This window comes from Glycine soja, chromosome 10 (assembly GCF_004193775.1).
Source record: "Glycine soja cultivar W05 chromosome 10, ASM419377v2, whole genome shotgun sequence".
Lineage (NCBI taxonomy): Eukaryota > Viridiplantae > Streptophyta > Magnoliopsida > Fabales > Fabaceae > Glycine > Glycine soja.
In genome coordinates this window covers 1,581,011-1,608,628 of record NC_041011.1, presented here as the reverse complement: position 1 = coordinate 1,608,628, position 27,618 = coordinate 1,581,011, and the positions used below count along the sequence as shown (strand labels likewise).

Here is a 27,618-nt window from a genome sequence, read left to right as displayed (position 1 = left end):
GACGTTGTACAATTATGATATTAAAAATGTTTTTTTATAATCCTAAATTGTTATTTAACTCTTAGTGAGAGAGATAAAAAAAATAAAAAATATATATGTATAATCAAGGAAACACCCAAAAAAAATTTAGGATACATGCCTCTCTCACAAATTTAGAATGAAGGAAAGGGGTTAACTTATTATTGACTCTGAACCAAATGGATAGAAATTATTAGCTTCTTTTTTTTTTTTTTGTAAAAAATGAAAAAGAATTCTTTAAATTGTCATATTTTAATAATTCAATTGCATTTTTTTCCAAACACAAACATAACGTAATATTAAAAGAAATCATCTAATTAATCAGGATAAAGTAAGAATTATATATAGTAGTCCAAAGACAACAATTTAAAAAGAAGAATAGCATAAAGTGTAAGAATAAGAAGTTAAAAGTTAAATGACATAATATTAAACTGTTAGATAATATTCATTAGCTAAATATATAACAGACAAAGTATAACAAAGTATAAACGTAATATAATAGCTAAATAATAGATGTAGTATGTAATAGTACCTCTACCTAATATACAATAGGCAAAGTATAAACGCAATAATCTAATATAATTGTTTCTGGAGGCTAGAGCAGCTGTTTTGGTGTATGAGACGTGAAGGGGAAAGTTACCTGACTTCATTATCTCTCACATTAAAACTAAAAATAGTAAAAGTTAAGAGTTTCTTACGTGTAGCCTGAAGATTTACTTTTATTTTTATATAAAAGAAGTTTAAAATTTATATAAGTAATTAATGGAATGATTTACGGGCCAATGACAAGCAGATTTTTTTCAGATCGAGATACATGCGGACTTACTTATGCTTAATTACGAGTTAAAGAGTTTTAACTATCAGTTAATTTTTAACTTTCAGTTCATTTTTTAAAATATAACTTAAAAAGAACTTATTTTAGCAAGTAACATTAAAATGTTCGTTTAAACAAGTTAAAATAAACTATAGGAGTTGTAGCCTCTTTTTTTTTGGGATAAATCGTAGTCTATTTTTGTAAGCTAAACAACTCACCTATAATTTATTTAACAAAAGAACTTTTTGATTTCAATTGTGTGTAAAATTTGCTCAAATGACCAATGGATTGGACACACCCGTCATCTCTGATAAAAAAAAAACAAATAAAAAAGATAGTTGATCGAAGATTTAATAGATAATTTGTTTTCTTTTTATTTAATTTCATAGTGAGGGTAAATTGTTAATACTATTTTTTAAAATTATTTTATAGGTACTGAACTATTTGAAAAGTTCTACTTTTTAGTTTAAGGACCCAGTTAAAAGAAAACAAAAATTAGGGACTTATTTAAAAGTTTGCAAATAGTTCAGGAACTTACAAAGTAATTTAAGATGTTTTTTTTTTAATTTATAGAAAAAATAATTTTAATTTCTTAAGAAATGTCTTAAGGACAAATTGTTAACACTCTCCTTTGTTTTATAAAAATTATAGAAAAAATAATTTTAATTTCTTAGTATCATAGTTTTTAATACAAATTTTTGACACAATTTTTTTTATTGATTTGAGATTTATTTGTGATTCAATAATTAATATTGCTGTCAGTTTTTTGTTTAGTATATATGTCTTAGTCATAAGTCCTTGACTCAATAAATTTTAGCTAAATAGAAGAACATTTGGAATAGTATGTTAAGAATACGTTACTAGTAGTTGTAGTTGTCTTTTAAACAAACCTTACATATATCTATTTTTTATCTTTTTGCATATTATATATATATATATATATATATATATATATATATATATATATGTATTTCCTATGATACATTTCTCTTAAAAATTTAGAGTGTTCCTTTATTTTACTAGTCTTGTATAACTTTCTTTGAGCTAGGGTGGTGCTTAATCTCCGTGTGCTTGATATTGAATGAAGCGTTTTTTTTTTGTTGGGTGGCGGCGCCGTGGTTGCAACTGTGGTGTTTGGGCGTGACGGGTGGTGTTGGATGGTTGGGTGCGATGGTCATATAGAGATTTGTGAGAGAGGCAACTTTTTGAAAGGAAAAAAAAATAAGAAGGGAATATTAAGAATTTGGGGGTATACCAAACAAAAAATGGACAGCGTTGACTAATTGATCACTGTATGTTGTTGGGAGTGATTGATCGAGTCTTGTAATTTCTGGGCCAGCAAATTTTAGGGCCGAAACAAATCATATCATATGTAGTATTTTCAAGAATAAAAAGTTCATGTTGAAGCCATAATATTTTTGGTTACAACTTACAAGCCATATTTAATATGTGATAGTATTTACTATATATTGAAACAATTTAGGTTTGGCGTTGCACTATTGCAAGGATTGGGTATAATTGCAGTGATCGCCTGCTTATTTTACCAATAAGAAAAAATAATCTCATAGAGGAAATTACAACTTAAAATAAGAACATATTGATGAATGAGTGAGTTAATGCATCTATATCAAGTTACTGGCGTAAGGCACTCCGGTCTGGGGCAGCCAGTTATCTCCAAGCAAGAAATTAGCGACGGTAAAATTAGCAGCAACAGTGGCATTAATGACGTGGTAACCCGGCCACGTGACTCTATTGGCAGTGGTAGATCCAGGTCCAGTGTTGTTAAACTCTGCATAGTAAAGAGTGCTCAGAGCAAAATCACCGTCCCATTCGCGCCACCCAGCAGAATTGATGACAGTGTCCATAAAGCTCTGCATGTAAACTGTCCTGGAGTAATTTTTCCAAGGCCTTCCCAGATAAGTTTCAGCGGCATCGATGTTCGCTGCCAAATCATCGGCTGGTCGAATCGTGCAGTTGTGGATTGAAGTGCCGGTGTTTTGGTTAGGGTCGGTTCGGCCTTGTGCGGTGATGGAGTTGAATTGGCCACTCATTGGGAGACGAGGATAGAGGTTGCAGTTTTGGAACACAACCGCGGCGTTTCCGAATATGAAATCGACGGTTCCGTAGATGTCGCATTCTCTGTAGAATTGTCGCAGCGAATGAGTGTACAGTGTGTCTTGGTACCCTTCGAAGCTGCAGCTGTAAAACGTGGACAAGTCTGCGCCGTTGCGGAGTGCTACAGCTTGGTGCTTCTCTGCTCCGGCAGTGTTGCGGATGGTCATATTCACACCCACGAATCTCGCTCCAACCACCGCTGCAACATGCATGATATCATAACATCATACTAGTCAGTCATAAATTCATAATGGCCAATCATAATGTTTTTTTTTTCAACTAAAAGATTGTTGATCATAATGTTTTTTCGTAAACTATAAGTTACTATATACATTTTTATAATTTATTTTCAATCTGTATTTTGTAAAAAGTGAAGCGAAAAAAGTTACAGCAACAGTAACGTTATTATGAAGCCACTTTTATTTATTACATTTTTAAATTTATTTTCAATACCAAAACACGAATGAAAATAGACATTCACTTTAACTTTTTAAGCTATAAAGAGTAAACAAATATATAGTTTTATATTCATAATATTAGCATTCAGCAGAGACAATATTATCATTTTTAAAATATAATAGTATTTAGTTTAATTTTATTATTAAAAATAATGCAAGAATAATAGTTGTTATTTTTAGAGTAATTATCAACAATCATTTTTGTATACATCTTTTATTTTTATTTTTTTTATATCAAATCATGTTATTTATAATCTAAAATAACAATCATATTACCTATAAATGAAAATGTTTAATGGACATAACATGTTATCCAACACCTAAAATATCATAAAAATAGATATAATAGAGTTTATGAAATAATTGGAAAAAAAATAATTGATGGTGTATTTATTATTCGCTTTTCTACCTGTTAAAACTTAAAATTTTCCTTTTATCTTTTTCTATGTCTAAGGGTCTATTCATGTATTGGCTTTCATCTATAATTTTTCTTCTTTTTAACTTGTTTTTATATGATTTTTTGGTAAAGAGATGTACTAGTTCTACTAATAATACACCACTTTTTATGCTGATTATGGAGTAGTAGTAGTACGTACCAAATGTCGCTGACTTAAAGGTTGTCCAGCCATCAACAACACTGCGATTTCCAGTAATAATTGTCTTGTTGATGCCATCTCCCACCATCATCAGGTACGTCTTTTTCTTATCAATGGAAACATTTTCCTCGTAAACACCGGCGGTCACATAGATCAGGAAGTACCCCGCCGTGGATGAAGTCTTGTTCGGCGCCGCGGCCACGGCGTCGCTGATGGTGGTGAAGTTCCCGTTTCCATCTTTGCTCACCGTCACAATGTCTTTCACCTTAACCTCGTCACCCACCGTCGCCTGCAGGAGCTTTCTCCGACTCGCCGACTCGTAGATCGCGCGCGCTCTGCTCGACATCTTGAGCGGCAAACGCCCGTTTCGAAACCCGCGATGTTTGGCGCTTGGCTGAAACGCGGTGACATTAGCATTTTCTGGGACCCACCCCTTTGTGAAGAGGGCCAGAGAGACACTGTATAGCTTAGTGTCGTTGGAGAGCGGAACGGAGAGTCCGTTCTTGAGGCGCCAAGCGGAGGCGGTGGCTTGAAGGCCTTCCAAGCATGTTTGTTGGTTGGTTAGAATGGCACTTAAAAGAGTTTGAATGTCGTCAGCCTGTGAAGTGGGTAAAAATTTGGTTGTTCTGTTCACCGTTTCTAAGGAACTGGAGAGAAAGTCTATGTTGAGTTCGGCGAGGCTTTGGCAATCTTCGAGCGCGTGGATTGCGGGGGTGGAAAGAGAAGAACGGCGTTGGAGTTGGAGGTATCTGTTAACTAAGTTCAAGAAATTGGTGGCCTGTGAAAGGGACTTTCTTACCGAGAACCTGCCATATTCGTAAACGTTGCCGTTTTGGGGAGGTAGCACGGAGTTGCAATAAGAAGGGTCTGGAGTGGATTTGCATATGGTTCCGGGAGAAACGGAAGTGTTGGGAGTGATGTCAGCCAAAGCTAACAATGAGGGTAGGAAGATGAGGATGATGACAAAGGTTAACTTGTTGTTGGCCATTGGTACTGATTGATATATAGCAAGAGTTTATTACTATTAGATTGGAAGAGCTTATGAGTGTGATGGAAATTGGGTTGCATCACTTGCAATTTATAGTGGAAATGGAGAGGTTCTTTTAATTGAAAAATATTCTGTAATGCGTTTACGTTTTACATGTGTAGTAGTATATTGTTGGCGTAGTAGTGGCTGCTACGTGAAACTGCAATGCAAACCATGGACCAGTCTTTGCAAATTGTAATGAGAAAAGGATTATGCATTTGCACAATTATGAATATATTTGTGATATACCATTTCTATGTTTCCATCTTCACTCACTTATCTATTCTTTAATAAAAAAAACTTTTTCCTTTCTCAAGCGGAGTTGTCTTCAACCTAATCTCCCACAAATCCAATTAGTTTTTGCCAAATACAGAAGGAGTCTAGCATGTTATACAAAAATAATGTTGACTTTTATATGTGACATTTGACAAAGTCAATGGATGATTCGATGGAACGCACACTTTATAAATTAATCATCGGAAATTTACATTCTTTTTAACAATATTGAGTCGATTTGCTTATTTGTTAAAAAATATTTATTTTAATATAATAAATATATATATATATATTTTTAGTATAGTTGTTTAAATTATTTCTACTTAAAAAAGTAGTTTTTTGTTTGTTTTAATAAATAAATCTTAGTTGTTTCTAAAAAAAATACTTATATGAAAAATACTTATTTTAAAGTTATTTAAGTTTAAACAAACTCACTCAATATTTACCTTGGAGGAGAGAAAATAAAGTTAAAAAAAAATGTTTTTAAAATTATTTTTTCTCTTTTTTCATATTGTTTCAATTAAATAAAAATTTATCATCATATATTTTTTTCCTTTCTATTTTCTTTTTTATCTAAACATATCATTATGTATGATCAAACAATTTAATTAAAAATTTATTCTGAAAATTCTTACTGAATGAATATTCATACCATAAGTTTGAACATAAAAAGTCATTATAATAAGTTTAATGGAACTCATTGTCCGGGGCAGAGCGCCAAAAGAAAATTAGGGGACGAAATATAATCTTTACAACAAAAATTTACACGAACTAATTTATATTATATAAGAAAAAATCCAAAATATATTAAAATCAATTTCGATGAATATCTTGTACAACTTAATATTTTTATTATATTATATTATTTGTATGGAATATTTATCAACTTTATCAATAATTAATATTTATTAATATTTAGTGGAATCTTTTCTTTTAATTACATTTAATTTGTTTTTTCAAAATTTATATAATGATATTTAGATTCATAAATTCAAAGTTGGACTCATATATTTGATGCCAAAAATAGATTGGAGCCTAACAATGATAACAACAATGAAAAAATATATAAGAGAAATTAAAATATATATATATATATATATATATGAATAATAGTAATAAAAATGAATAATAGTTATTAGTATGTCTCAAAATTTAAGTTAATTATCAATTTCTTATAAAGTGTAAGTTTATCTCCTAGAAAAAAATTAATTATAAATAACATTTAATTTCTCAAATTAATTATAAATAACATTTAATTTCTCAAATCAATTGTAACCAATGCAAATATTTATAAATTTAAATTACAAGAATACATTAATTAAGGAAAAGATATTAACAAAGAAAATAAATTACTTCAAATATTTTATTTTAAAAAAGAAACAAATGTAATTATTTGAATTATGAAAACTATAAAAAAATTAATATTTATAAAAAAATAAAATATTTGTCTAAAAAGAGAGGAAAATGTCATTATTTTTTAAATCAATACTATAACAAAGGAATAAAATATTTTATAAAAAATAAATAATTAATACTATTATTTATATAGTAATAATATTCAAATAAAATAATTATTTTAATAATATATATATATATATATATATATATATATATATATATATATATATATATATATATATTAAAAAACAAATTTCTGAAAAGATCAGGGGGCCAAGGTCCCCCTTGCTCAATACCTACGTCCGCCCCTGCTCATTGTGATTAATCACACTAAAAAGTTCATTTAAACATTATAGGATTCAAACATAAAATAGAAAAAGACGGAAGGCAGTCACAACGGACATAAAGCGTTTGGTAAAGACTTGCCTATCTTTTGGTAACAAGGCATTTGGAATTATGCACTTATAGTCAATGATGCCTAACTCGTTGCATGACTCATAACGTATATTTTGGTTTAACATTGAAATTAGGCAATTGTGTATTTGAGTTTAGATATATAAAATAATTATGATTCCGTTGAATCTAAAAAAATAGAAAATAGGAAGAAAAATCTGTTGGCATAAGAAGAAAAAAAAAGGAAAAACAAGGATGGCCAGATGGGTTGCGGTGCAAATGTAATTAGGGAAAGGAAAAATGTGATGAGAGAAGGAGAAGGGGGTCTAAGGAAATGGCTTAAGGGCAGTTAGGTATTTTCATACATTTTTAAAAAATGATAGGGGTTGAGAAGAGTAAACTAATAAAATTGGAGCTGATAATAGCAATTCCCTAATTCTAGATGAATAATCCTTAGCTCCAATGTGATTCTAGGCCCAATGTGAGTTCGATGTCCATTATAATTTGGGAGTGTGTAGTATTGAAAATATAAATAGTGAACATTAAATTACTCTTTGTATCTTTTAATATTGTTGTCATTACTAGAATTTTAGAATTTCTTGCCAATTTTATCGTGAATATTTTTTGCGAGTATTTTGAGCTAAATTTGTTACGTACCAATCTATTGAATGATTTATGTTTTCACTTATATCTAAATTGACAGAGAATTTTGCTAGAAAGTTTTACTTTTTTATGAATTCTCTTGATATAAATCTATAGGTAATTTTTAAATATTTTTTAAAATTCACAAATATTTTTTTCACAGTTTTTCCTACAAATTCATATATTTATCTACATTCTCTCCAACTTAGTCACCAAGATCACCTTGTTAACAACTAAACCTATATTATAAAACACTCATATTTTCTTGTTTCAATCACATACCAGAGTTCACATAACATTTCTACTTGTTTTTTTATAGATATTATCAACATTTGCATACTCACAACTCAACGACTTTAATAGTCACATTTTGTATGAAAGTGCTTGTGTTTTGATTTGGGTCAGTTCGACCCTTAGTTGTGATCGTGTTGAATTATCCACCGAGAGTCGATATTAGATGTTACAGTTTTGTAGAACAACAGCATTATCAAATATGTAGTCAACTGTGTCATATATATTACATTCTCGGTAAAACTGCCTCAGAGAATGTGTATATAACGTATCTTGATAACCTTCAAAGCTGCAACTGTAGAAGGTGGACATATCGATTCCACTTCTTTGTGCAATTGCTTGCTCCAGCAATGTTGCGGAATGTTATGTTAGCGTCTACAAACCCTTGAGCAACCACATCTACAAATCCACATGAAGCATAATTAGATGTAGGAACATTTAAAAATCAGGAAAAATTTAATAGAGATTCTAAAATCAATTTAATGTACAAGGACTAATAAGATTGTAACTTTTTATATTTAAAATTATACTTTATATTGAGTAAAATATGTTCTCAGTTTTCACATATTTCAAAATGTTGGTTTTAACACGTATATAAATTTAATACATTTTTAGTCTTGACATTTTAATTAAAAAGCTATATATTGTGATAAAAGACTAAAACCACATTGCTTTTAGTAGATGTAAGGACTAAAAACATTAAGTTTTTTTTAACAATTAAAATTAAATTTATTAAAAAAAATATTCTATCATGGTTTATACATATGTGATACAACTAAAAAAGGGTTAAGATGGAGTGAGCGGGACTCAAGCTTGTCCCTCTTGGCATGCATCAAATTTATCAAATGTTTGATCAAGGATGGATCCATTCATGGAAAAAATTAAATTTTAACAATAGTAGGATGGTCAAAAGTAGAACCGATTCTATTTAAATAGTTATGTAAAAAATGTATATGTGAGTGTAAGTGTGTGCACATGTGCATTAAATTATCCCCACAACATGAAATTTTTAATCAGATTCCTGATTGCGTTTGATACACCATAAGGACATCACATTAGTCCTAAATTATGTGAGTGTCCCTTAACGATAAAAATAAGGAAGTAGCCATTATCAACAACTGTGTTATTTGGTGCAACAACAATTGCACCGTTGATAGTGGTGAAGTTTCGACTTTCATCCTGACTAACAACCACAAAGTCACTTACCACAACACTTAAATCTGTTTTTAGTAGATTCCTCCTGTGATGTCTAGCAGAATCATAAACAGCACGCACTCGGTTGGACATGATCACTGGTAAGTGGTAATTTTTTAAATTCAAATGCCTCCCATTTTGGGGCAATGGTGTCATGATTTTTATCTCAGGCACCCAACCCTTTATGAACAAAGCCAATGTGACATTGTGAAGCTTCAAGTCATCAGAGAAAGATGAGGACAACTCATTCTTCGCTCTTGCGTCTGAACTCTGTAACCCATTTAAACATGTTTGTTGGTTAGTCAAAACGGCACTGAGATAGGTTTCAAAATCTTTAGCTTCAGAAGTGTGAAGAAAACCACTAACTTGGTTAGCAGTGGCATAGATGTTTGATAAGTATTCTAGACTTTGTTCAACAACGAATTGCCAATCTTCAAGAGCACCAAGTGAGTATTGAGACAAAGACAAGCTACCTTGAAGATATGAGTCCACTAAGTTCAAGAACTTACGAGCTTGGGACAAGGACTTTCGAAAAGAAATACGACCATAGTCGAAGATGTTTCCATTTTGATTAGCAAGCATGGTTTTGCAATAAGTAGGGTCTAGGGTGGACTTACAAATAGTTTCGGGTGGAACAATGGAGGATAAACTGGTATATGCTATGGACAATGAGGCCAAGACCGAGAAGGAAAGCATTTAGGAAACAAACAACTTAAGGTCAAAGATATACTTGACAGTCATTGGTTTTTTTTTTTATGAAGGATTTAGGGTTGTTGTTACTAAGGATGAACAAATAAGGTGCATGACTAGTTTGTCTTATATAGCGGACGAAGATTTTGTGTTATTATAAGGATTAGTGGGAATGAACTATGGGAGCTTTGTCAGTTAGAAGTCAACATCCAAAAGGAATTTGTCTTGGTGTGTTTGAAGTTGTTGCCATGGCTACCACGAATGCAGTCCCAACCGGCCATTTTGAAATTTTTTATTAGGAGCTTAGGAGGAACATACATTAAGTTTACTATAAACGTCCATGTATGCAAATATTCCTTGGGATTATATTTATTCGTTTGAATTGATATTAAGGTTTGTTTTGGTACATGGTTTATTACCTTGTGACATATATTTAATTTAATTTTAGTTTGTCAACGCGGGATTGGTATCCAACAAAAAAACATGTATGTATATATTGCTGGTCATGCTTCTATTTCTTATATTAATAATATTTCTCTTGGATATTGTATTGGCTCAGGAGGCCCTGCCCCGCTATTGAGGAAATTAAGATATATTCAGAATATTATCAAGTCAGACGTAACACATAGTCACATAACTGAAATTGAAGATCAAATATTCATATATGCTTTGGGAGCAAAGCTTTTAGATTTTTATGTTACTTGATTTTACACATCAATTTCACATTTCAGGTTAATTTTGTATATATCTTTCTATAAAACTAGCCCTTCCAAAAGAACAAGAAATAAACTGCAAAAGGAATTACCATTTCAGCCAAACAGAATTAGCCTGAAGCAATATATTTAAAGCTTTCCTACCAGAAAGGCAGGTATGAAATAATTAAGAGAGTGGAAAAGGGAATTGAAGCTCCAGTACTTGATGCAGGAGCTAAAATGATTAAGGATCTCACGCATAACAACACGTTGCATACTCGAGAGTTCAATTAATCGAGGTGGCATATTTAACCTAGTCAGTATGAGGTCCATGTCACATTATGACTAAAGCTAGCTCATTTTTTTTCAAAATATATATATATATATATATATATATATATATATATATATATAGTTTCACAGTGTCAACGTGAAACACCCCACTCCATGTTACAATCCAACCACTCTATTTATCCACAGCACGTACCCTGCTAGCTAGTTACACATACACAGTAATCCTAACCCACCTCCTAAGTCCTATCACATCATGAACAACCTCACACTTGCATCCATTCTGACCGTGATTTCTTCTCTACTATTCTTTGGAACAACTCATTTAACCAACACCCAAACAACAAGAGTCCCAGATCAAAAACATAAACACCTCCATTTCCAAAAGCATATACAAGTAGTAGCCCAATCCACATGCGAAGGAACACTCTACCCAGACCTATGTGTCTTAACACTAGCCACATTCCCAGATCTCACAACAAAATCTGTCCCACAAGTGATATCCTCAGTGGTCAACCATACCATGTACGAGATAAGATCAACGTCCTACAACTGCAGCGGCCTCAAAAAGATGCTCAAAAACCTCAACCCACTCGACCAGAGAGCCCTCGACTACTGTCTCAAACTGTTTGAAGACACCAGCGTCGAGCTCAAAGCCACCATCGACGATCTCTCCATCAAGAGCACCATAGGGTCGAAACGGCATCATGACTTGCAGACTCTGCTGAGTGGAGCAATGACCAACTTGTACACGTACCTCGATGGCTTTGCGTACAGCAAAGGGCGCGTGGGGGACAGAATCGAGAAGAAGCTGCTTCAAATATCGCATCACGTGAGCAACTCGTTGGCCATGCTGAACAAAGTGCCTGGAGTTGAGAAATTAACAACTTCTTCGGATTCTGATGAGGTGTTTCCAGAATATGGAAAGATGCAAAAGGGGTTCCCTTCGTGGGTGTCCTCCAAAGACCGAAAGCTTCTTTAAGCTAAAGTGAATGAGACCAAGTTCAATCTTGTTGTTGCCAAAGATGGCACTGGCAACTTCACCACTATAGGGGAAGCACTGTCTGTGGCTCCCAACTCAAGCACAACTAGGTACATAACAAAATACTTTATTTCAGACCAATGTGATTGATTATAATTTACTCTAGTATAAATGAATTACATAGTAAAAACGTAGTACCAATGGGATACAAATTAAGAGAAAAGAGAAAGGTGTTAGTAGAGTGTCAATTTTTTTTTAAAGATTTTTAATAATGCCATGTATTCAATTGGAAATGTATACACTATATACAGTGAGCTTTTTTTTTTTTTTATGTATAAGTGAAAAGAATAAATATTAAGCATTAGTCAAAATAAAATACAGAAGTCATATGAGTTATTTAAAAATCACGTTAAGAAACTCATTCTCACATTATATCTATGTATAATTATATATGACTTAGATGTACTGTTTTCAATCCGATGTAAGAAACTCATTCTTACATTATACCTCTCCTATTTGATTGTAAGAAATATTTCTTCATTGGGTTGTAAAATTAAATGAGTGTAAGTGATAACAGGTTTGTGATACACGTAACGGCGGGGGCATACTTCGAGAATGTGGAAGTGATAAGGAAGAAGACGAATCTAATGTTTGTTGGAGACGGTATTGGAAAGACAGTAGTGAAAGGCAGTAGGAATGTTGAGGACGGGTGGACAATTTTTCAATCTGCTACTGTTGGTAAGTATGTCTTTCTTCTTCCCACCTTCTGCTACTATTTTTAATTAGTTATGTTTTTTTCTTGGTTTGATATTCCAACTTTGAAAAATAAAAATAGGTATGATATATAGAATGGTCATAAGTGAGATTTGATTAGTAGCTCGGTCACTTAATAAAGTTTTATAAATGCTCTACTTTGAGGCTGGCGTTGTGATTGTTAAGTCAAAGACAGAAAAAAAATCATTAGAAAAAGTTAGAACAAGACAACGAAAATGGCAACTTGATGCACAGCCCACATGTTGGTTTAAAAATTATTAATAAACTAATTTTGCTAGGTGATTTTGTAGTTAAAATACATAATGTAGATGTGGGAAGATCATTTTAAATGGTTTGGACAGACACGGACTACTTGGGTTTGTCAAGACATCGTGCAGTTCCTGCATTGCATTGAAAAATAGTGTTGTAGAGGTTGATGCATGTAATTATTTTTTTTTTGTTTTGTGTGTGTACACTAGTAAAATCCTACCTCTGGTGAGAATAAGCACAACTTAGTTTTGAATGTTTGGAATAAAACCAAGGAAAGTTCAAAAGATAAAAGGCTTTGCCATTTTAAAGACTAGGTGATGAGTACATGTATATATGTTTAAAGACTATTTTCAAAGGCATCACTGCAAATTTAAACTACCCCAGCTATCAATGACGTATGCATGAAATATAAATAGTGTCAAAGTGATGCTAGTATTATTGGTTACAATGCTGACTAGCTAGATTCCAAAATGGTTGTTTTTTTTTTTTATCATTGCCCGTTGTCAACTATTCCTGTTATGGGAATAAATTTTGAGGACTCTAATTTTGTGTTTTCAGTGTTCTGTTTGGTTTTTCCAGTTATATTGCAATCCAGTAATATCAATTGGACTTCTCCATCAGACAACGCGTCTCAATCACAATGACATTAGCAAATATATATTGTAAATAAATCAAATTTCTTATTTCTTGTTAAAGTTAGCAGTAATAAACCTAGATTTGGGATCTCCTGCCCGAAAGCATGTTTTCTTTATTAATATTTTCCGAGCTATGAGTGGTGACACCATTTTTTGGAAAGAAAATGACGTGAGTAATCTTGGTGAAAGATAGAAAAAGAACAGAGAAAAAAAACATAACCGGTGTGGTCTAATGAGAAGAAATAAAAATAGAATTAGAAACTCTTTTATAAGACCAAAAAAAAAAAAAATACATGCAGGCAGGCAGAGGAGGTAGGACTATCTCTGGCCTTAGATACATGATAATTTTATTTATATTTTCGCGAAAAGTAGAGTTACCTCTATGGTTGGTCAAAGTAAAGGGTCCACATGCCTATCCACGCCCACCTAAAGATCTGCATAATTCTCATCACAACCAAACTACTTTTTCAGTGCCATTAGGTCCACTTTGCTTGTTTTTTCTTCTATGCTTCCCCTTTTACTTTTCTGCTTTTGCTTTTAACAAATAAAAATGCTTTAATTTCCTCTTTTGGGATAACATGGATAAAAGAAAGTGAATTTTATGATCTTTATTATTCATGTGACAAATAATGTGCAGTACAAAGTTAACAGACTTTTAGTTTTCTTTCTTCGTTTCAATGATACCTTTATGTTGAGTTTGTGTCTCTCAGCAAAGTTTGCTCTTTATTGTTCATTTATGAATAATGATCCAAAATCTAATCCTAACAGCGTTGACAATAATGGTATGTTGCAACTATTCAGTTGTAACTCAGTTGGCAACAGATCTTAAGTTTATGGAAAAAAAATCTGTGTTCAATCCTTACAAGAAAAAGGATGAATAATTTAAAATGTAATTAAGTCTCGAACAGAATGATTATGATTGTTGTTAATAAAAGAAAATGGTATGTTGCAGCTGTTGTAGGAGCAGGATTCATAGCAAAGGGTATAACATTTGAGAAGTCAGCAGGACCCGACAAACACCAAGCTGTGGCACTGAGAAGTGGTGTGCTGACTTCTCAGCTTTCTACCAATGCAGTTTCGTTGGCTACCAGGACACTCTCTACGTCCATTCCCTGCGTCAATTCTACCGTGAACGTGACATTTATGGCACTGTAGACTTCATTTTCGGCAATGCAGCTGTGGTATTCCAAAACTGCAACTTATACGCACGCAAGCCAAACGAAAATCAGAAGAACTTGTTCATGGCACAAGGCAGAGAGGACCCTAACCAAAACACTGGCATATCCATCTTGAACTGCAAGATTGCAGCTGCTGCAGATTTGATCCCTGTGAAATCCTCGTTCAAGAGCTACCTAGGACGTCCTTGGAAAATGTACTCTATGACTGTTGTGTTAAAATCTTACGTGGATATAGACCCAGCAGGGTGGTTGGAATGGAATGAAACATTTGCATTGGATACGTTGTATTATGGGGAGTACATGAATAGGGGTCCATGTTCAAACACAAGTGGTAGGGTTACGTGGCCAGGTTATAGGGTCATTAACAGCTCCATTGAGGCAAGCCAATTCACAGTTGGACAGTTTATTCAAGACAATGATTGGTTGAACAACACTGGCATCCCATTCTTCTCTGGTTTGAGTTGAGAATATTTTTAGGTTGAGCTGAACCTAGGAGATCACGTGATTTGTAAGGTTACATTACATTACATTCCTGTGTATTACTTCATTGGAGTTCCTATAGTATAGGGCTATTGTGGCTATAGCAGTCACGTGATGACTATACCCAAAAATTAGTCTTGTGAGGGATTATATATTTTAGTGCTCTAATAAAAGCAACTAACCCCACCAGAGATATCCCCATTATATGCACTAATTAAATTTCTTTTTAGAAAAATGCATTATTGATATGCACTTGGAAATAAAATCTCCTTATTTTTCTTAAAGAATAATAATAATGTAAAAGTTATATGTTTCCTTGCAAGTATATATACATTGCATGTAACTTATGGGATATGAGATTCATTTATTAAATAAAAGAAGTTAAAAAATTAACACTCAGTTAGAACGAACGGTAAAGTATATATAAATTAAAATTAATACTAGTAATTAGGATACATGAAGCTTTTTTTCTCATTTATTAATTCAGACAATAAAATGATAAAAAAGAGATGTTGCTTGTAAAAATTGTTTAAGTAAAGATTGTTAATCTCATGCATAAATGTATGTAAAAAAATCTCGTACATGAAGAATTAAATATAATATCATGCATCCTTACCAAAAAAATATATAATATCATGCATGGCACAAATTTAAGTAAATATACAATTATTAAAAATAAATATTCCCCGTAGCTCATGAAATAACGAAGCTAAATTCAAATGATCATTTTCAACCAAACTGGGTTGTTAACATTTCCTTCATATCATATGTTCTTCAAATTGTAGATCTAGATATTAGGTCGTATACCACCAAGCACGAGTGCCCCGTTAGTGTGTCTAGTTGTAGAGCACAACCACGAGGTATGGAATGGGCCAGTGTATATTCCACTTGTGTATAGGCCCATGGGCTTTAATGCCAATAAAACTCCATAACTTTGAACTTCTGGTAGAGAAAATAAAGAAGGATGGAAAAGTTGTTATGCTGCATAATTTTACCAGTTTTGTTCGTTAGCTTCTTGACCAGCGTCTTGTTATTTGGTTGGAGGCCCGTTCCATTATCTATATTTTTTTCAGTACAAAAATATCCCTAAGTTAACATGATTGATTTCTTTCAAAATAGAAATATCATCAAAGTGGGTAATCCCTTTATCTATAATAAGAAAATTCCAATTCTTTGATCCTTCCAAGTTCTCTTCTTTGTTTTTTCAGTATATGATCATCTATGCTCTTTGTTTGATGCATTTTAATTCTATTATTAAGTCAGATTAAACATATACTTTACATTATTTTTTTTTTCTATGATATAAATATTAATTACAATTGGTGCTATTAGTCTTGTTTACCGGAAAAATCAATTTAATAAAATTTAAAATATATTATTTATATTAATTTTGCTAATAACTAAAAGATTAATGTGATACTAAGTATGTGTTTAAAGGTTTAGAGTGGATATTAAATTTATTTTTAAAGTTAAAAGGTATTTAAATTATAAAAAAATTTAACTTGAAAACAAAATTTATAGCAATATTCTTGATTATGTTTGTGTTGTCTGTTTCTATAAAGACTTATTTATTATTAAGATGGTAGACAAAATAAAATGTATAAAATATATATTTATAGCGTCTGTGATAAAAATTAAAGTCATGCTTGAATTCTGTTTTCAAAAAAAAAAAAATAGTTTCAAAAATGATCTCTGAAACCAGTTTTTAGAAAACATATTATTAATAATTAATATGCATAATTCTTGTTATACAACTACAAATCATTCTTTTTCTTAAGTCACACTTTTTCTTCTTATTATTCTAACTCTCACGGGACATGTCTTTTATGTTAAAAGAAATGTGAATTTGTGCGGTTGTGCGCTGTCAGAATTAATCCAAATATTTCAGAGCATCAATAGCATGTTTCTTTCTTCTTCTTTTTTTACAGCTTTCTTAGGCTTTGCATTGCATATTTACTTTCGTTGATCGATAAGACAATTAGTTTACATATCATGCATAGAACTTTTCTTGTTCAATTAGTTTATCGGATCGAATGTTGCTCATCATATTCATTAACTAGTATATGTAAGACACTCGCAGTAACTGGAAATAACTAACAAGTATGTGATGTTATATAGTTAATAATTAGGATTAAATATATTTTTTATCTTTTATATATATTCAATTTTTGTAGTTGATCCTTAATAAAAAATTTCTTCGAATCTGTTCACTGATATTTGAAAAGTTTTATTTTTAGATCTCTATTATCAGTTAAGTGATGACGTGTCCGTTAAATATTTAATAACGTGATTTGTGGTAAATCAAAAACCACCAATATTTATTTCAAAATCAAATTTAAATCCTCTAAACGCCAGAATTAATTAAAGAGAAAAATAAATAAATCAAACATTGAGAAACTTCTTCACCCCTTCACCTACCTTCTTATCCCTTCAGCATTCATCTTCTACTTGTTGTCAATAGGAAGGGAGGGGTCGCTCTGCTAGTACATGGATGGAGGGTTGGGGGAGATGGTGACAGGATGGAGGGTTGGGGGAGATGGTGACCGTGGCGCGCACGTGTGTGAACATGGTGCACCTTTTGCACGTGTGGCTACTGTTCAAGTTGGCATACGTGTCGCGGGAGTCGCTTGTGATGGGGTGTAGGAAATTGTGGGACGTGCTTTAGATTGTGTTGCATTACCTGTGATCGTTGAAGGGGTTCTAGCTTGACGCATTCGTGATCCTCCTAGTTTTCCAGGTAAGGATTTTTGGTAAACTGCTAGTTTCATTCACTATATCCCACACTACAAAGTACAAACACTCACTTCTACATTCTATCTTTCTCACTTGCACGTGTTTGCCTCTTCAGTCTTCACTTTGGAGATTGGAGGAGAATTGTGTGGTGATTGAAAAAAGTAGAAGATGAAGGTTGAAGGGATAAGAAGGTAGGTGAAAAGCTTCAGGTGGAAGAGAACGACAGCGAGTATCTTCTTTCTCACTTGCACGTGTTTGCCTCTTTAGTCTTCACTTTGGAGATTGGAGGAGAATTGTGCGGTGATTGAAAAAAGTAGAAAATGAAGGTTGAAGGGATAAGAAGGTAGGTGAAAAGCTTCAGGTGGAAGAGAACCACAACGAGGTTAGGGGAATTGGTATTGGGATTGGAATTCTTGGTGGATTCATTTAGGGTTTTGACAACATCGTTTTGCCAAAGCTTCTTGCAGAGGTGAAAGGGTTTGTGAGGTTCGACGGTGAGGGTGCGGAAGCAGCTAGCAGTGACGTGCTGGTTGGATTAGAGGTTGCGGCCATGGAGGCGGAGGGTGGAGGAGTCTTTGTGGAAGTCGTGGCACGTGACTTTGATGTCGAGGGTGAGTTTCACATGTGAGGCAATGTTCTTCTTTGTGGGTGAATCGAGGTTGCATGGACCTTGCGGGTGGTGTCAAAAAATTTAAATTTGATTTTGAAATAAATATTGACGATTTTTAAATCGTCACAAATCGTGTTATCAAATATTTAATAGACACATCATCACTTAACTAACAGCAGGAATCTAAAACAAAAATTTTCAAATATTAAGGATTCGATTCGAAAGAAAAATTTATCATGGATCAAACGTAAAAATTGAGTATACATCAGGAATAAAAAATATATTTAAGTCTAATAATAATTATGACAACATTTTTTGTATGCAATTACAAATCATCAAATATATGCTCATCATGAAGTAACACGCTTAAAATATAACGAATATATAAACAAATGAATGGATGGCAGCAACCCAACTGAAACTCCTCAAGCTTCATCTCGAAGAATTATAACTTCAAACATGAACACGACAAGAGAAGATAGGTCAAGAGTTAACCTTGCTGCTCAAGAGGGAGACATAGATGGCCTCTACACAGTGATTCAGGAAAATCCACATGTTTTGGAAGACATAGATTCAATTCCATTTGTTGACACTCCTTTGCATGTTGCTGCTTCGGTTGGACATCTCCGATTTGTTACCGAAGTTATGAGGTTGAAACCTTCCTTTGCTTGGAAACAAAATCCAGAAGGATTGACTCCCATCCATCTTGCTCTACAACACGGCCATGATAACGTGGTTCTTTGCCTTGTATCCATAAACAATGACCTCGTCCGAGCCAAAGGGAGGAAAGGTCGTACTCCACTGCATTTGGCAAGTAAAAAAGGAGAAATTGACCTTTTGACAAAATTCCTCTTGGCTTGTCCAAATTGCATTGAAGATGTAACAGTTAAAAGTGAGACTGCACTGCATATTGCAGTCAGATGTGGACAATTCGAGGCTCTCCAAGTCCTAGTTGGGTGGCTTAGGAGAACTCCCCCATAAAGGTGCCCGTGATTTGGAACGTACAACATTGAATTGGGAAGATGAAGAAGGCAATACCATTTTGCATATTTCGTCACGCAAAAATAACTTACAGGTAACGTATCTTTTTTTCTCTCTATGTTTGAAAGTTAATTATAAGATTCTTCTCATAACTTTGTCACTTTTTATAAAATTCTTTTATGTATTAACTATTTGTTTTTATTATTCATTTGAATTTAATTATTTTTTATCCGAACATTAATAATAAATAATTAAATAAAAATAACAAAATGATAATTTTAAAATGATAGTATAAATAATTAATAAATTTAATGTGATTAATTAAATTAATTAATTTTCTAAAATAATGTACATTAGTTGAAATAATTTTATAATTAAAAAAAGAGAATATTTATTTTAAATCTTTTAAAATATGTCTTCTTGACTGAATCTAATGTCTCGTGAAATTTATAACATTCCCACACTTTATTTAACTAACTAAACTACATCCCATTCTAAAAAAATCCCTTAATTTGAACAATCTACGTTAGTAATTTTATTGCAATTTTGGTGAACATATGAATAATTACTGCGTACACTAATCATAAAGATTTTAGTTGCTAACGTGGTTATATAGCATTTAAAAGAGTTATTAATACTAATTCGTATGTATTTAATTAATTTAAATTTAATTATATTTAATATATATTTATTAATTTAGGAATGTAATAAGTGGGCAAATTTACGAGAGGGGGTTAGTTTTAAAAACTAATTATCAAAGAGGGTCTCTTTTTAAACAATTTACAACCAGGGTCCGTTTTTTTTATGGGTACCGCCATTGAAGTTGACAAGAAGCTTGGTTCCGCCATTGAAGATGGCGAGAAAGCTTGGTACCGCCATTGAAGATGGCGAGATAGCAGCTTACGTGGAGGGTGCCGCCCGTGCTACTGGCAAGACACATCCACGGCCTTGTGCAACCAGTGGCTCCAGCGAGACAAGGTCGTGGATGTGTCTCGCCAGTAGCACAGGCGGCACCCTCCACGTAAGCTGCTATCTCGCCATCTTCAATGACGATACTAAGCTTTCTCGCCACGGCCTTGTGCAACCAGTGGCTCCAGCGAGACAAGGTCGTGGATGTGTCTCGCCAGTAGCACGGGCAGCACCTCCACGTAAGCTGCTATCTCGCCATCTTCAATGGCGATACCAAGCTTTCTCGCCATCTTCAATGGCAGCACCAAGCTTCTCGCCAATTTCAATGACGGTACCCATCAAAAAACAGACCCTGGTTGTAAATTATTTAAAAAGAAACCCTCTTTAGTAATTAGTTTTTAAAACTAACCCCCTTTCATAAATTTGCCTAATTAGTGCATACATTTTTGGATTGATAGGTAGTTCATTTTTCTCATCGATTCCATCCAACTTTGATTTGCGCGTATATACAACACCATTTTGCACGTTTCTGCACTCATGAATGACCTAAAGGTACCCATCTCTGTCTATTTGGAACTTAACTTTGATTAAGAGTTTAACTTATATAAGCTGCTAGTGTAAAATATTTACACATAAGAATTCACCTTATCCTCACATAATATTAATCATACTTGAATTCACTTTTGATCCTACATTTTTTTTAAATTAATGCACATTTGGTCTTCAATAATATTTTTAGAATTTAGCAGTACCTACTGTCAACTTTTTAAATGAAAATTGTTGGCCTGCCAAGCTTGTGTTGATGTGGAACTCATGTTGTACATGACAGTTTGATAATGTAACATTGATAATGTGTTGATATGATATTGATAGTGTTGTGGTTTGTTAATATGTTTGTTGGACTGACATGTTATCTATATATCAATGTCCCATTAATAATTTTTATTAAAGATTAACGACAAACTAACAATAAATCAAAATTATTAAATTTTAAAAATATAAGGATTAAATGTGTAATAAAAAATTCTAATAGATTAAAATTGTGCAATAAAAAATTATAGAAACTAGAAGTAGATTTAAGCCAATTAATTACTTGGATAATACAACAAAGTGCTCAAATCTTATTAGATATTTATACAAAAGCATTTGATGCTAATAAGACATACAAATTAAACTTTTTAATACAGCATTGCACGGAAATATTTTAATTATCGATACAAATTAAATATTTAACTCTAAGAGGTTTTGCTGTAGAAGTTAATATATAATAACATATCAAATTTAAGGTTTAGGGTTAAGTGAGCTTTATTGATGCATAAAATATGTTTGCTAATATACAATAGTTACAATGAACTTAAGTTTAGATATCGTATCCAAAGATTAAATGTAATTCCAAAATGATCCAATTTTACAATAAACTGAATAATTTGGGTTTTAATTCACGGTTTGGAAAAAGGATGTTCAATTACTCAGAAGAAATAGAATCCGAAGAGCAAGAAGTTCACCATCAAAGAGACTAGCATATAAAAAAGCCTAGGATTATAACTTCAATTAAGCAAAGTGTTACGTACGTCATTTGATAAGTGTACCAATTCGGTATAATTTTTTAAAATGTGTATACAGATTGTATCCACAAAGGTTATGTTTGTATCAATCCATTTGTGTAAACCAATTTCTAGGCAAAGGATAATTTGATTTTTTGTATAAGACTGTAGAAATTTAAAGCAAACAATATTGTAAATGACTAAAACAAAGTAAATTTCTGAGAGGCAAACAAGCAAACAGTTTGTGTGCAAAGCTGAGTTTAATGCAGATTTTTGAAAGATGTTGGGTGATTGGCTTTACTAAACTAACTTTGGATACAATTTTTCATCCTTCAATACTAAGTTAAATGTAACTCTAACTCACAAATATACCCTAGTAAAAGGGTAGTCACTTAACTTATTCCTAATTTCTTAGTAAGTTAAACCAAGTTATTTGGATCAAAGAAAGAATTAAAAACAGAGCTAATAAATATCATTCCATCTAGATATGAATCCATTAGAAGCCTTCATTCAGTTTTTAATTAGTAATATAGTATTTCCCAATGACAATCATACTATAGCACTTGCATATGAGTGATTAAAGCATAAATAAGACAATAATATAGGAAAGAAGACAATGACAATGAAACAAAATAACACTAAATAGACACTAGGAATAATTACAATAAAGAGTGTTTAGTGCACCTCCATCAATGGATTTCCTAGCCTCTCATTGTCATGAGAGACATATAAAATGTAAAATTGCAAGCAAAAATGGCGAACTAAGGTGGAAGATGAAGAAAGACAAAGATAGGTGAAGCTTCAACTGCCAACACAAAGCCCTTGGTCAGTATTCCCCTAGGATGAGAGTATTTGTTTTGTCATTTCTGCATAAAGGCCAACTCACTTGGCAAGCAGCGCTCACTTAGCGAATTACAGGAAATTGCAAAATCTTCTCTTGGTAGAACGAACAATTCACTTTGCGAGCATGAGTTCTTGAGCCAATTAAAAAAATCCTTAATTCCTCTTTTGGTAGAGGCATTACTTCGCTTAACGAGAAGTTGCTCGTTGAGCAACACTAAAACACTATTATGGCTCCTAGAAGTGTGTCATGCATTCTCTCTCTAGGAGCCTTTCTTGTTGAGTGATTAAACTGATTCGTTGAGCGACAAATTTCTTGAGATCTTCATCTTCTCTTTCAAATGCACTAACACTCTACAAAACACAATAAAAGCTAATAAATTTCCTAGCTTCTCACTACATGAAACTAAAACCTAAAAGAACAATAAATCCTAATTAAATGGAGTTAAATAAGCAATAAATAAGGAAAAAAGTGAGATAATTGTTGTGGGAATTAGATGAAACAATATGCACAATAATTATCACAAATAAATTCTCCAATTTCTTATTTCAATTGATTTTTTAATTAATTTTCAATTGTAGACCATAATTATCTTAAAATAACTAATAGATTATGATCAAGTGTTATTGATAGTCTTTTCCTTAATTTAATTCCTATTTGGTCATTTAGGATTTAAATTGAGGAAGACATAAACACAAAGAGAAATATTAAAGATTATTAACTTGGTCAGAAGCTCACAAAATACATTTGGCCATTTGCTATTTTATAAACCCAATTGTTCTATAATTTCGTCAATTACACATAGATGGTCACTAACAAATAAAAAACTAATGTATTAGAGTGATCAATTCTAAATAGGTAAATAACAGCAGTAGAACAATTCAATTGACTGGTCAATTACAAAATTCAATTAGTAAGAATTGACATTTACAAGCACAATTACATCATAACCCTGAAAAGGGGAAATCAACCAGCCATAGGCACGTGGAGGCAAATTAACAACACCAGAGATGCATGAACAATAAAAAAGAGTATGAAATTTTGCATTCAGAACCCCCGTGAGGTTCTTCACATTCTTTCCTATCCTCAAAAGCTCCCTCGGAGTCATTCAGTCACTCACTCAGGGTATTCTAATTTCAAAACAGAGTAAAATATACAATAACTCTCATTGTCCTTTTTTTTTTCTATTTATAATCAACTTTGTGACTAAATGGGTGCAAATTCCAGCATGGTCATGCTCAGATTAGCATGATCATGTTGAAAGTGCAAGATTTTTGAAATTTGAATTTGCATGGTGCCTTCATGGATGAACACGATCATTGCAGCACACTTGTGTTGTGCATAGCACAACTGCCAGGAGGTGCCCAAATATTCTTCAAGTCATCCTTTTTAGGCTACTTTCCTACTTGTTCCATTCTTGTTGCATTGTTAACTAAAAATGTGAGCTGTGCCAAAATAAAACATAAGAATTAAAGAATTTTATGGCAAAAAACTCTCATCCCGTCACGCATAAAATATGGTTTAGTTATCAATTATCATGTTACATCTATTCTAATAATAAAGGAAACATCCCATTTTGATGTCTACATTTTAGTTTTATCCTTCAGCAATTTATTTTATTTTTAACAACTGTTCCACTACTTTTTTTAGTTAATTACTTTCTTTCCTTACTCTTTTTTTAACTTCTAAACTTTTCTTCTTTCTTTTATTTTATTATTTTTATGTAAAATATACAGAGAGGCAAGGAGTGCCTCTCTTCGCCTAGTTATAATTAAGGATATTAACTACTTTCTATTCTAATGATACAATTATCTAAGAAAACATAAAATGAATCTCAATTATCATCTCAATATTTTTTTTTAATCATAAGAATTTAGTTCCTATATAAGAACTGTTTCCTACATCTAGAAGTCGTAGCAGTCACCTCTATTAGTGATCTTGACTAACTTGTTCTATAAACTTAATAACCTTATAATTAAGAATTGTCATTGGAGATGTTCTAACAATTGTTTTCATTTATATTTTGGTGGGATAGGCGCTTCAATTGTTGCTAAAGACTAAAGTGGATTTGAAGGCCAAGAATTTGGAGAACTCAACAGCACTAGATGTAGTAACTAGCGCAGAGATAAGGAATGCATTAGTTAAGGCTGGTGCAAAACAAGGTTCATCAATTACTAATGCTCCCACCCTTGCAGATAAACTAAGATGGAACATCACACTCATGGGAAAAATAACTATATTTGTACTTCGCATTAGAAGCGACATAACAGAGGACCAACGCCAAGCTTTTCTCATAGTTGCTGCTCTTATTGCAACCGCAACTTATCAATCAGCACTAAGTCCCCCTGGTGGAGTTTTTCAGGCTAATGCTGGAAACAATAATAATAATAATGTTAATATCACTTCCCTCAATTCTACTACTATTGCTACCCAAGGAATTAATGTTGGGACTTCTGTCATTTCTGAAGGTGATTTCTTGACCTTATCGATTTTCAATTCACTTTCTCTTTTGACTTCAACCGTAACAATGTATATTCTCACGCCAAGTGGGATAGTGGGTACTATATTGTTCACGCCAATGTTTTGGTTTGCCTACTGTTATCTATATTCTATAAGGGTAATATCCCCGACTAATGCTACCAAATATTTCAATTTGATTATGCTGTGTTTATTCTTCTTCTTGTACTCGGGAGTATGGTGGACATTTTCCATAGTGTACAAGAGACTTAAGTGTCATGAAAAGAAGAGGGATATTGGAACAAGGAATAGTACAGGAAGAAATATATGGTAGCGGTAGCATTATGGCTTCAAATTTGACTATCTGTAGTGTAGATAGTTATGTTTGAAATAATAATTAGAAAATGAAGTCTCAGAAGATGAAGGGTTGTGAGTTTCTATACATTAAGAAGCATTATTCTTATGTAAAGTATATTATTCCTTCTTATGTATTTACAAGACATTTACTATTAGTATTATGTCCACTTAGCTGTATTTTAATTGAGTATTAATGTAATGGTTATAATATACTCTATTAAAAATAAAGGACTAATTCATCTAGCATTATCTGTGGCAAAGTAATAGAATCTCTTGTATTTTGCTATAGTTTTCTCTTTATATGTAGCATGTATTATATTGGTTTGCCACTGCTATGTCTAATATTCTATGAAGGTCAGTGAAGTTCCGATTCATTGAGTGATCTGGGTCTCGCTAGTGAATATTTCCTGAAGTATGCACCAACATGTTTTTGTTAAAGCAAGAAACTAAAAACTGAACATGAGTGAAATGGGAGAAGAAAGCATAAAAGAAAGATCACAACCAACAGAAAATGGTGGAAGATAGAATTGTATTTTCCTTCTAGTGTTTCCAGCATACATAAGTGGCTTGTAGTTACTGAAAATACAAAGTTACAAGAAACACAACACACCCCATACCGACTTAGCTTAACCAATCCCTTAAAACAAGGTCTTTAATTCAATTTCAGCTACTACATGTTGACTAATACTAACTTATATCATAAACATAACAGCAACATTTCAAACTCTCCCTTGGAAAGTGATTTTGTCATTATGTTAGCAATCTGTTCTTCAGAGCTACAATACTCCAAACTAATTTCTCGACTTCGCAGCTTCTCTAATGGCATGAAACTTCACCTTGATGTGCTTAGTTATTCATTGCTGGATAGGATTGTTGGCAATACAAATGGCTGACTTATTGTCCACCCAAATGACAGTAGCTCCATCTTGAATTTGACCCACATCTAACAAAATCTTCCTCAGGCAAATAGCTTGATTTGCTGCAGCTGCAGCTGAAATATACTCAGCTTTAGTTGAGGATTGGGCCACAACGTCTTGCATACTTGAATTCCATGAAAAAACAATACTAACAAATGAGAAAGCATAATCAGATGTGCTCTTAGCATCATCTACACTTCCTGCCCAGTCACTATCTGCATATCCTTGAAGTTCTCCACTTTCAGTTTTTAAGAAATAAAAATTATAATCAGTTATACCTCTTATATGCGTCACAACTCTCTTGGTAGCACAAAAATGAATTTGACTAGGTGAATGTGTGAATCTAGAAAGCAAGCTTGCAGCAAACACAATGTCTGGTCTTGTTGCTGACAGATAAAACAAACTACCAATTATACTTCTATAAACAGAATCATCTGCTTTATCAACACCATCATTCATTGATAACTTTTCATTCACAACATTTAGAGTGGCAACAGGCTTATCGGGTAAAGGAGCTGGATTGCTTCCATTTTCCACTGTTTCCCACAGACTTTGAGCTCTCAAATAAGTTCTCATCTTGGCAGCCCACATATCATAATGCTCTCTTGCAAGCACTGGAGGTGGAGGTAAGGATTCACTATTGGAAGCCATTGGTTGAAGGTTTTTTGAGTGAGGTTTTCTTGCTGGTTTTCTCTTACACACTCAAACTGCTTTTCAGATTATCTTTCTCTCTCTCACACAAACCCTTAAAGATCATTGAAGCTCTTGATACCGTGTTAAAGTAAGAAACTAAAAACTGAACATGAGTGAAGTGGGAGAAGAGAGCATAAAAGAAAGATCACAACCAGCAGAAAATGGTGGAAGATAGAATTGTATTTTTGTTCTGGCTTTTCCAGCATACACAACTGACTGGAAATTGGTGAAAATACAAAGTTACAAGCAACACAACACACCCCATATTGACTTAGCTTAACCATTCCCTTAAAACAAGGTCTTTCAGTCAATTTCACCTACTACATGCTGACTAATACTAACTTATATCAGAAACATAACATCAACATATTTTAATATCAAAA

The 27,618-nt window shown here is 32.8% G+C and overlaps 1 protein-coding gene and 3 pseudogenes across 1 annotated transcript; 2 read left to right on the top strand and 2 right to left on the bottom strand.

Moving 5' to 3' along the window:
• Positions 1–2,301: 2,301 nt before the first annotated feature.
• On the bottom strand, positions 2,302–4,989 carry LOC114371057 (probable pectinesterase/pectinesterase inhibitor 41). The gene is made up of 2 exons (XM_028328462.1): positions 4,002–4,989; positions 2,302–3,146 (listed from the first exon to the last, which is right to left on the bottom strand). The coding sequence occupies exons 1-2, from the start codon at positions 4,987–4,989 to the stop codon at positions 2,455–2,457; spliced, it is 1,680 nt and encodes a 559-aa protein (XP_028184263.1). The 3' UTR covers positions 2,302–2,454.
• A 3,088-nt stretch (positions 4,990–8,077) lies between these two features.
• LOC114370144 lies at positions 8,078–9,918 on the bottom strand (annotated as a pseudogene).
• A 1,208-nt stretch (positions 9,919–11,126) lies between these two features.
• LOC114369516 lies at positions 11,127–15,362 on the top strand (annotated as a pseudogene).
• Positions 15,363–18,664: 3,302 nt separating this feature from the next.
• On the top strand, positions 18,665–25,654 carry LOC114370800 (annotated as a pseudogene).
• The last annotated feature ends 1,964 nt before the right edge of the window (positions 25,655–27,618 follow it).